At 63.3% G+C, this 10168-nt stretch overlaps 2 protein-coding genes across 6 annotated transcripts in view; one reads left to right on the forward strand and one right to left on the reverse strand.

Annotated features, from left to right (window-relative positions):
* Positions 1-5462, forward strand: part of EPS8L1 (EPS8 signaling adaptor L1) — an 11710-nt gene extending 6248 nt beyond the window's left edge. For 2 of the 5 annotated variants that reach the window (XM_073889311.1, XM_025849169.2), the window contains 11 exons: positions 362-450; positions 544-618; positions 735-883; positions 1447-1588; positions 1694-1722; positions 3629-3749; positions 3840-3971; positions 4129-4234; positions 4385-4559; positions 4903-5035; positions 5116-5462. In XM_073889311.1, the coding sequence (XP_073745412.1) occupies positions 362-450; positions 544-618; positions 735-883; positions 1447-1588; positions 1694-1722; positions 3629-3749; positions 3840-3971; positions 4129-4234; positions 4385-4559; positions 4903-5035; positions 5116-5202 (1238 nt within the window). In that variant the 3' untranslated portion in view covers positions 5203-5462. Of the gene's footprint in view, positions 1-361; positions 451-543; positions 619-734; positions 884-1446; positions 1723-3628; positions 3750-3839; positions 3972-4128; positions 4235-4384; positions 4560-4902; positions 5036-5115 lie in introns of those variants that run through there. The other 3 variants (XM_073889310.1, XM_073889309.1, XM_073889312.1) reach the window with 2 other exon arrangements.
* Positions 5463-7383: 1921 nt separating this feature from the next.
* Positions 7384-10168, reverse strand: part of PPP1R12C (protein phosphatase 1 regulatory subunit 12C) — a 23161-nt gene continuing 20376 nt past the window's right edge. The window contains exons 14-22 of the mRNA XM_025849168.2: positions 9683-9766; positions 9535-9595; positions 9297-9382; positions 9138-9178; positions 8973-9054; positions 8668-8772; positions 8351-8401; positions 8126-8176; positions 7384-8038 (exon numbers count right to left, since the gene is read on the reverse strand). Coding sequence (XP_025704953.2) covers positions 7952-8038; positions 8126-8176; positions 8351-8401; positions 8668-8772; positions 8973-9054; positions 9138-9178; positions 9297-9382; positions 9535-9595; positions 9683-9766 — 648 coding nt within the window. The 3' untranslated portion in view covers positions 7384-7951. The remainder of the gene's footprint in view (positions 8039-8125; positions 8177-8350; positions 8402-8667; positions 8773-8972; positions 9055-9137; positions 9179-9296; positions 9383-9534; positions 9596-9682; positions 9767-10168) is intronic.

The following is a 10168-nucleotide window of genomic DNA, read 5'->3' on the forward strand; positions in this document are numbered from 1 at the left end:
CCCAACACTGCACCTGCCTCCCCCCAACACTGCACCTGCCTCCCCCCCAACACCGCACCTGCCTCCCCCCAACACCGCACCTGCCTCCCCCCCACACCGCACCTGCCTCCCCCCCACACCGCACCTGCCTCCCCCCGACACCGCACCTGCCTTCCCCCGACAGCGCACCTGCCTCCCCCCCAACACCGCACCTGCCTCCCCCCCAACACCGCACCTGCCTCCCCCCAACGCCACACCTGCCTCCCCAACACCGCACCGCACCTGCCTCCCCGCGCCTGCCTCGCCCCCCCCCGCCGCGCCGCGCCGCACCTGCCTCTCCCTCCCCCCCACACGGCACCCCACCTGCTTCCCCCACCTGCAGAGGGTCTCCTGACACTGCGCGCCAAGCCGCCCTCAGAGGCCGAGTATACAGATGTGCTTCAGAAAATCAAGTACGCCTTCAGCCTACTGGTGAGACCGTGTCCTGCCCGGGCCATCGTGGGGTAGGGGGATGGCGAGCTTGCCCGCCCGTGGGCTAACCTCGGCACCTCCCCCGTTCCGCAGGCCCGGCTGCGCAGCAACATCACCAACCCCTCGTCGCCAGAGCTACTGCACTTCCTCTTCGGACCTCTGCAACTGGTGAGCTCCTCCTCCCTCGGCCCTCCGGTCCCCCCTCTGCGGCAGGAGGAATCGGAGCTCAACTTTGGGGAGGGGAGGGTTGATGGAGTGTCCGCTCACTCCTGCACCCCTGGCAGGTCGTGGACACGTCGGGCGGCCCCCGATTCGCAAGTGAAGTGCGGCGGCCGCACCTGACGTCTGAGGCCGTAGCACTGTTGCAGGACAACCTCACCCCACGTGAGAATGCGCTCTGGACCTCGCTGGGGGACTCGTGGACCCGCCCGGGGTGAGGCAGGGATGGGGGGCTGGGAGGCAGGGGGGCAGTGACTTAGAGGCTGGGATGCTGGTCTCAGCTGGAGGCTGAAGGGCCAGGACCCGACTGGAGGAAAGGGCAGACATTCGTGGGGAGGAGACGTTTCACACCAAACCAGAGCTCCAACCGCAACAAAAAAGGCAGGCCTTAGAGGAGAGGGGTGGGGCCCAGGAAAGGAGGGGCCTGTAGGCTTGGGAAAGGGGTGCTGTCTGCGCTTGGAGGCAGCGAGCCTCCGGGGGCGGGGGTGAGGGGGTGAGAGCAGAGCCGGACGTAGGGGACGGAGGTGGGATGTGTGTAGAATCCGAGAGGAGATTCAGAGGCCGGACGCAGCATTAGAGTGAAATTAGTGTATTTGCAAGTACAGTTGATGTCGGGGGTGGAGCTTAGATGCGGGGGGGCGGGCCTTGGCAAAAAGCGGAGAGGTTAGGAGAGCGCGGACAGCGCCTAGTCTGCAGGATGGGGAACACCTTAGTGTAGTTAGTAATAGGGCTCGGGGCCAGACCAGGATCCCCGAGCCCTCAGCCCCTTGGCCGCAGGCTGGAGCTGCCCCCAGAGGAGGGATCCCCATATAGTCCTGAGTTCTCCAGCGGCTGGGAGCCCCCCGCCACCGACCCGCAGGGCCGCGCCTGGGAGGACCCAGTAGAGAGACAGTTGCAGCATGAGCGGCGGCGCCAGCAGGTGAGGCTAAAGCTCCGTGGGGAGTCACACACTCCCCCAGATGATACAGGGGGCCGGGGACCCCGAAGTCTGGCCCTGCCTGAGCTACTGCTCTCCTCTCCCCAGCAAAGTGCTCCCCAGGTCGCTGTCAATGGGTGAGTGTCGGCCCCCAGGTGGGACAGGTGGGGTCGAGGAGGGGTGCGTCCTGGGGGCTCCTGGCGCTGACTCCACCCCCTTTTTCCTGTCTTTCCTTCTGTCTCCCCGACTCTTCACAGGTGGGTGAGGTGGTGAGGGAGGGCCGGGGCTGGGAGAGGGAGGGAGAAGGGAGGGGGAGGGGTGGGGCCCAGACTAAGGGGTCCAGGGGAGGAGGTCCGGATTGCAGGGTGTGAGGGAGGAGTGGGCTGGGAGTGGGTCAAGTCTGAGAGGCTGAGAGAAGGCAGTTAGATTACCCAGGGCCAGGGAAGCTCCCTGTCTGGGTCCCTAAGAGGACAGAGCCCCAGGGGCTGGAGGGAAGAGACTGAGGGGATTGGGCCTTTGGGTTTTGAAGAAGAGCTCAAGTCTGGTGCTTGGGGCCTTGGAGACCCAGAGAAGACCTGGGCCTTCAAGAGCCATGGGGCAAGTTTCTGGGAAAGTTAAGAAGTGGTAGTATTTCTAGGCCCTGAAAGAGGGAACAACTGGGAGGCTGGAGCCTCCCTTTCCCAAGGCTCTAAAGCAGTTATCTCTGTTCCCACTGAATGTCATATAGAGAGCCTCTAAGGTTAAAAGATTGGGGAAATTAAGGTTTCAGACCTGGACTCCTGGGTCTCTGGGGGAGGAAAGAGCTGGGGGTCTGAGTTCATGATTCCAAAAAGCAGTGGGGGCACAGAAGGGCCATGGAGAAGCCAGGACTCTAGGGTCCTTGAGCAAGTCGAGGGCAGATGTGAGGGAAGCTTTGTGGGGTAAGAAGAAAACAAAGCAGCAAAGCTGAAGGAGCAGAAGGGGGTCTGGGTGAGGGCCCCGGCAGAGAGTCTCAGCAGGGACAGCGTGCTGGGAGCTGCCAGCCCCACACAGGGGGCGCCGCGGCCCTGAAGACCCCCCCCTCCTTTGCACAGGTAGGCCTGATCCAGGCTGAGGTCCCCCTTACTGGGGGATTAGAGCCAACATCCTGCTTCCGCCCCCCAACCCCAGCTGCCTGATCTTGCAGAACTTCACCTGCTCCCCATGCTTCCGAAACTTGGGCTTGGCACCCCCAGCTTTTAACTTCCCTTGTCTGAGCCTCCAATTCTTTGCAGAAAAAAGGAAAATAATCCCTTCCTGAAGGAGTCAGAAATCTAGGAGGTTCTATAGGCGAGCTGTTACGAGCGCCACGGCAGAGCTCAGTTTCACACCCGGCGGCCCACACAGTAGACCAGCATTACTCAGGACACGGACCCTGGGGCCAGCCTGCCTGGGTCTCAGTCTGGCCAAGGCCTCTTTCTTGTTCTGTGAACTTGACACCATCATGCCTCTCTATCTCCCTGTTCTTCCGTCCCTACACCTGTAAAACAAAATAACAGGGTCGTGAGTGGAGGAGGAAAGGATGGGAGTGGGGAGGGGAGTCCAAATTCATGGTTAGACCAACGGGTGGGTCAAAACCCAAATTAGCCAATACATGTAAGTCTTTGAACAGGGCCTGACACCCAGTCCGTGCTCTAGAAGTTAACTACGAGTTGACCGTTGTTTGTGTTGTAACTATGGGTTCTCATAAGTGTGAGCCTAGTGCACAGTAGATGCGCAATAAACAGCAGCTGTTTCTAGCCGTGTGATAGGGAGCAAGTGACTTTCTCTGAGCCTTAATGTTCTCATCTATAAAACGGAGGTGATGTTAGTACTCCTATCATTGCTTAAAGCACGGTGCCTGGTACTTAAGAAACAAAATGCATTCAGGGTGTTATTCCAATCTCAAGTCTCTATTAACAGTATTAACCAGGCCCCCTGCCTTGACCCCTGCTTGGCTCTAACCCCAGCTCACACCAGTACCCTACTGCCCAGGGCAGTGAGACTGGCCACCTTCTTAGCCCCAACCCTCATTCTTCTCCACAGTCACCAAGACCCAGAGGCTGAGCCCCAGCTGGAGCCGGAGGGGAAGTGGGTCCTGTGTAATTATGACTTCCAGGCCCGCAACAGCAGTGAGCTATCGGTCAAGCAGCGGGCTGTGTTGGAGGTTAGAGGGGTGGAGGGCCAAAGGGGCTGCAGTGGGCCCAGCCCTAGCTGCACACACAGGCTGTGACCCCTCCTCTCCTACCTCCCTCAGGTCCTGGATGACAGGCGCAAGTGGTGGAAGGTTCGGGACCAGCAAGGGCAGGAAGGATATGTGCCCTATAATATCCTAACACCCCACCTGAGGCCCCAGCGAAGCTACGGCCAAAGCCCTTCCCGCAGCCTGGTGAGCCAGGGCAGACTCCTGCGTCTTGAGGGAAGGAGGGGTGTGAGGATCGGGTGCCAAGGGCACTAGCAGAGGAGGTAGTAGGGGTGGGGGGCTCAGAAATTGACCTCTGGAAGGTGGAGGCGCTGGGACTCAGTCTTCTGACTCCCCTCTCTAGGAGGACAGTACTCCCCCTCACCCAGCAGCGCCAGCCCCGGCTCCTGCCTTGTCTCGGCCCCACTGGGACAGTGCTGATAACCTCACCTTGGACCCCAGAGATAAGGGTGAGTGCCGGGGGGAGCTGCTCTTAGCCTTGCTTTCCAGTCAGGGGAACCAAGGCTCAGAGAGAGTCAGCGGACTTCCGACCCATCATGACTCTGGCCCCAGGACCCTTCATCCTGAATCCACGCTCCCTCCCGGTTTTCCGCCTGCAGAGAAATTCTCCCAGATGCTCTGTGTCAACGAGGAGCTGCAGGCGCGCTTAGCCCAGGGCCGCTCAGGCCCCAGCCGCGCAGCCCCGGGTCCCCGCGCGCCGGAGCCACAGCTCAGCCCGCACTCGGACACCGCCGAGGTCTGCGCCTGGCTGCAGGCCAAGGGATTCAGCGCTGGGTGAGTGCCTGTGGCCGGCTGGCGACCCTGAGATGGGGACGCAGGAGGGGGCGCGTTCTGATTGGACCCTGGGGAACCAGGATTGGCTAAAGCGAGGGTCTGGTTGCATGATTGGCACGTTTGTCCGGGTTGGGATTGGAGTGGCCAGGGAACTCCGGCCTCGTTTGGAAAGCTGGGCACACGCCCCGCCTCCCCCTATGGGGCACTGGTGGGGGGGCGGGGGAGGGATGCTGCTGATTGGACAAACGGTTTGGCAGCAGGGATGTGACTGGTGGGGCTCTGGGGCCGAAGCTGTGATTGGCTGGGGGACCTGACCGCTCCCCCCACCCCACTGCTCGCTCAGGACCGTGGATGCGTTGGGCGTGCTGACCGGCGCGCAGCTTTTCTCGCTGCAGAAGGAGGAGCTGCGAGCCGTGAGCCCGGAGGAGGGGGCACGCGTGTACAGCCAGGTCACGGTGCAGCGCGCGCTGCTGGAGGTGAGCCGATGCTCGTCCCGGGTCTGGGAAGGCGCACAGTGCTCGGAGGCCAGGCTTCTGATCTCCACCCCGCCCTCCAGGACAAAGAGAAAGTGTCAGAGTTGGAGGCGGTGATGGAGAAGCAGAAGAAGAAGGTGGAAGGCAACCTGGAAACAGAGGTTATCTGACCATCCCCGGCTGCTCCGCTCGAAGTTTCGAGGCAGCCCCATGGGAGAACGGAGTCTGCAGACTGCCCCCACCCACGGAAGTCGAGTCCTTGCGAAGGCTCCGGACCTGTTCCGGCTCTGGTCTCCCCCCGTACCCGAGGAGCCTCCTGCGTGAGCGGACTGGCCGGGAGTGGGAGGGAAGGGGGCCACACTCGGGTGCCCTGTGCATTGTGATACACCACCCAGTCTATAAACAGCCTCCTCTGAGCAGGCATTGTCAACTGCTGTCCCTTCTCTACCGGGCCACCAGGGGGCCCAGCGACCTGCCCCTCACCCCACCTACATGTCCCTACCTTTTTTGGTTTCTTTCTCAGGCTTCCTCTTCCCCTCCGGGCCAGCAGGCCATCCTCCAGTCCACTCCAGAGAGGCCTTCTGAACACCCAATCTCCTTCCCTGGCTCAAGGGCCCCCTCGCCCCAGAGCCTAGCGTTTAAGGCCCTGAGAGGTTTGGTCCCTACCCCACCCCATGCACTCTGGTCCTGCCCTTCTCCAAACACCCCCAAGCCCCCTCAACCACTGGGGTTGTGCATGTTTTCTGCGGGCTGGAACAGTGGTTTCCTGCCTGGTAAACTGCCAGTCAGCCTTCCTGCTGCAGCTCAAATACCCCCTTGGGGGAAGCCTGCACCCACCTCCCCGTGTCCACTTCCCTGTCCCACCCCCTGCCAGGGGCCCAGCCACAAAGAAGGGGCTGCCTCCTGAATGTGCCACGGGCTTCCTGGCCACTGTTCTCCTGGGAGGTCACAGCCTGCCCACCTCAAGGACAGCCAGCTCCTTGTCCTCCTGGCCCTTGGTAACCTTTCCCATTGTCCAGACAGCGAGCACGGCTGGGTTAGAATGGGTTTTCTCTGGATCCCAGACTCATTCAGACTGGCTGCTCCCCCAGCTTTAGGAAGACGGCCCTTCCTCGTCCTGTGACCCCCTTCCGTGTCCCCGCAATGCCCACTGCCAAGCCTCTGCACTCCCAGTTCCTGCTAGCTTCTAAACACCCCCCCCCCCCACGATGCCCTCCAGAATCAGACGCGATGAGACCCAGTCCTGGGCATGCAGGAGCTCTGAGTCTGTCCCCCTCTGCCCCCCACCAGCGGGAGTCCAAGCTCCAGGGCTGACCCAGGCAGGCCCGAGCCCTATCCCAGCCCAGCGCAGCCTGTCGGGCCCTGCAGGCTGCTGTCCCCTCCACTATTCAGAGTCTCACGGGGTCTCGCCATTTCCAGACACCCCCACTCCTCGCTGGGCTCATGGCAGCGGGGCTCCCCGTTTCTGTCCCTTACTGTCATCCCCCGGACTGTTGTCAAGGCAGCAGCCAACGGGACCTGTTAAAACCTAGGTCCCACCTCACCGTTCGAGGCCTTGCCCTCGCCTCTCCAACCGCCCCCCTCCTCGTTCTCTGGCTGCACCGGCTGCTTCCTGCACCTCCACAGTTCAAGTACACCTCCGCCCGACGGACCGTCCCTGCGGTTCCCTTAAACACCTCATGGCTCCTCCCCTGACACCTGCGAGTCCCTGCCTGTGCCGGCTTTCCGGGGCGCTGACTCAGCGGCTGCTACGGACCCCGCACACACACGGACGCCCCGCCTCCTGTCCCCAGCTCCGCTGCCTGAGACCCCCCTCCTTTCCTCACGGCAGGCCTGCCCTCCTCCCACGTGTCAGGCCCTTACCACTCCCCTCACTACGGAACCACCAGGAGGTAGGACGGGGCCTAGAAAGGAGAACATGACCGGGAATGAAAGCACGCCCCCTCCTCCAACCCAGCCCCACCCCCCGTGCCGGCACCGGACTGAAGAGCTCCTACCATCCCAGTCCTGTTTCCAGAAAAGCCAAAACTCTAGGGTTTTTAAAAATGACCCCAGATTTTACATGTTGGCAACTGGCTCAAATTTGTTTCAAAACCACTGGGTAAGAGCTGAGCTCCAAGCCTGACAGGAGCCCTGGCCTCTGAGCCAGCTGACCGTTCCTGCCCAGCCCCAGGCTACTCAGGGACCAGGGGGACCTTGTCAGCCCTGGTTCGAGGCCACGGCTCCAGCTGGCCACTGCCTTGAAAGCCTCCCCCCCGCAACCCCCTGGCACCCCACCCCCACGGACGAGCACAGATGAACACGGAAGCGCTGCCCCCCACCCCCACCCCCCCCGCCAGGGACACAGTCACTGTGTGGCAACTTCACGACTTTTATTTGTGGTGCCTGTGCTTTGTCTCGAAAATATCTTCTCCCCCTGCCCCTGACAGTGGGCGGGGAGGGGGCAGCAAAAAATAGAGACATCCCTCCCTATTGCACACGGACCCTATATACAGGCCCACCTGGCCGAGTGGGCGGGACTCTTGGCACATTCTCGGATCCCTGTTCAGGAACGGGAGGGGTGATGGGGGTGGCATCACACGTGAGAGGGGGACCTCCGGCGGCCACTCTGGTCCTGGCTACTGGTCCTGGCACTTCCTGGTCCTCTGTTCCTCCCTGGTCCCACCTCCAGCCCCGAGCCCCCCCTCAGCAACATCTCCCTACCTGGCTCGGCCTCTCGCCTCCATCCTGGCCTCAGGGGGCCCCCCTTGGCTCCTGGGGACTCTGTACTCCCCTCACAGTCTGGAGGCCCCGAAGGGAGGCTATGGCTTCTCCGAGAGCCCCTGGGAGCCCTGTCACTCGTGCTCACACCGGGGAAGGGATGCGTGTGGCAGAAGCAGCTGTATAAATACGGGTACGGGGGAACGTCCTCCTCCAGAGTCACTTAGAGAGTTTGCTGATGACACGGATCAGGGCTGCGTTCTCATCCTTGAGCCTCTGGTTGTCAGCCCGGAGGTCGGACAGGGCCTGTGGGAGGGGAGGGGACGGGATGGGTCAGTCGGGCAGCCCTGGGCCTGTGGAAGCCCCTGCCCACAGCGCCCCCTTAGTATTCACCTTTAGCTCCTCCTCGAGCTCGGCTGCCTTTCGCTCCAGGGCCCTGCGCTCCTGGAATAAATGGGAGATGTGAGGCCCAGGGGCTGGGGGGGGGGGGGGGGGGGGGGGCGGCAGCAGTCATGTAAGGCTGGGAAGGGTGGGGAGAGGGCAGAGGGCCCTCTTCAGACCCACATGGTATGTAAGGCTGGGGACACATGGGCCCCCACCCCAGGTGCTCCTACTCACGAATCTCTCCAGCTCCAGAAGGGCTGGTCTCTCTGCAAAGCGCTCCTGTCTCTGGTGAGAACAAGAGGAAACACAAGGCTCAAACGCCCAAACCACAAAGACCGGGAGGGAGGACACCGGCACAGGGAGAGGGACAGCCGTCCAGGCTCTTGGGCCCTCTCTCTCCGCATCCAGCCCCACCCCCACGGGTCCCAGCACGCGCCGCAGGCCCTGCCCCCCACCCCGGTTGCTCTTACTCCCCAGCCCAGCGGTCCTGAGCCCCCGCACAGGCACACCTGAGCCAGCGCGGGAAAACCTCCGGGGCCTCAGCACCTCACCTGCGTGGCGCGCTCTAGCTCCACCTTGAGCTGTGCCAGGCGCAGCGTGGTCTCGGTCAGGGCCTCCCGAAGCCTCTCATTCTCACTGCGCAGCTCTGAATACAGCTGGGGGGGGGGCAGGGGGAAGGGGGCACAGGGTCAGGCTTGCCAGCCACACGCAGCTCAGCGACCCACACGCAGCTCAGGGAGGCCGCCAGGAAGGGCGGGGCGTGGGGTTGCGGCAGGCAGAACCACAGAGGGCGGAAGGGCAGGCAGACAGGCCGACTGCTGGTCAGCTGGATCGATGATGGGGTGGAGCTGCGAACCTTCCTGAAGCCTCCATCGGGTTCGTCCGATGCCGGCTCCGGGTCCCGCTGCCTGCGAGGTGAGGGGCCGCCCTCCGAAGTGCTGGGGTGGAGGCGGGCGGGGCGTCAGCGGGGCTCTCTGCGGCCCGGCAGACAAGCCCAAACCCTTCCCAGCCCACCCTGTACCTGGACTCTGGGCTGCGGTCGGCCAGCTCCGCCTCCTCCCCCTGCGGGCGGAGGTGGGGTTCAGCCTGATGCCGGGAGGGGAGTCTGGCCCACCACCCTGCCTCCAAGGCCCACCCATAGCCCAGCTCACCCCGCCCGGACCTGGAACCCACCCCTCACCTCCGCAAGCCCCCTCCACTCCTTGCCGACTCTGCGATGCTCCCTGGCGGCCTGTGGTCCCTGACCCTGCCCGTCAGGCGCCTCTGCTGGGGGGAGGGGCAGGAATCAGCCCAGAAACCTCGGGAGGGGCCCCTCCCTGCGGTGTCAGGACCCCTAGCCCAACCCCCAGGAAAACAGTGCAGCAGGAGAGATGCGGAGGCTAGAGGAGGAGGACCATGTCCTAGAGACCAGACCTCACCTCTCTGGGCAGGGCCATCAGAGTTCTCCACCCCAGGGATTCGGGGTCGCGCAGATGGGTCCTGGGGGAGAAGGACAGGGAGGTCAGAGAGGTCAGAAGACACGGGCCTCTTATACCACCCACCACCTGCTCACCTGATCCCCCTCACCAGGCTCTGTAGGCTCGACTTCTCTGGCTCTGGGGCCTTCCCTGCTACCTTCTCTGCTTCCTTCAGGTCGGTCAGAGTCACACCCTGCAGCGCGGGGGCAGTGAGGGGTCCCCGAGCTCAGGGCCCAGCCCCTCAGGACTGAGTTCAAGCCCTCGGGCCCTCCTCCCTCAGACCTAGGAGTCCAGACCCCAGCCCCCTCCTCCCTCAGACCCAGAAGTCCAGACCCCCGGCCCCCTCCTCCCTCAGACCCAGGAGTCTAGACCCCAGCCCCTCCTCCCTCAGACCCAGGAGTCTAGACCCCCAGCCCCTCCTCCCCCAGACCCAGGAGTCCAGGCCCCCAGTCCCTCCTCCCTCAGACCCAGGAGTCCAGGCCCCCAGTCCCTCCTCCCTCAGACCCAGGAGTCCAGACCCCCCAGCCCCTCCTCCCTCAGACCCAGGAGTCCAGGCCCCCAGCCTCCTCCCTCAGACCCAGGAGTCCAGGCCCCC

This window comes from Callorhinus ursinus, unplaced genomic scaffold, assembly GCF_003265705.2.
Source record: "Callorhinus ursinus isolate GAN/ISIS: 27379988/994484 unplaced genomic scaffold, GSC_fseal_2.0 scaffold106, whole genome shotgun sequence".
NCBI classification, from domain to species: domain Eukaryota; kingdom Metazoa; phylum Chordata; class Mammalia; order Carnivora; family Otariidae; genus Callorhinus; species Callorhinus ursinus.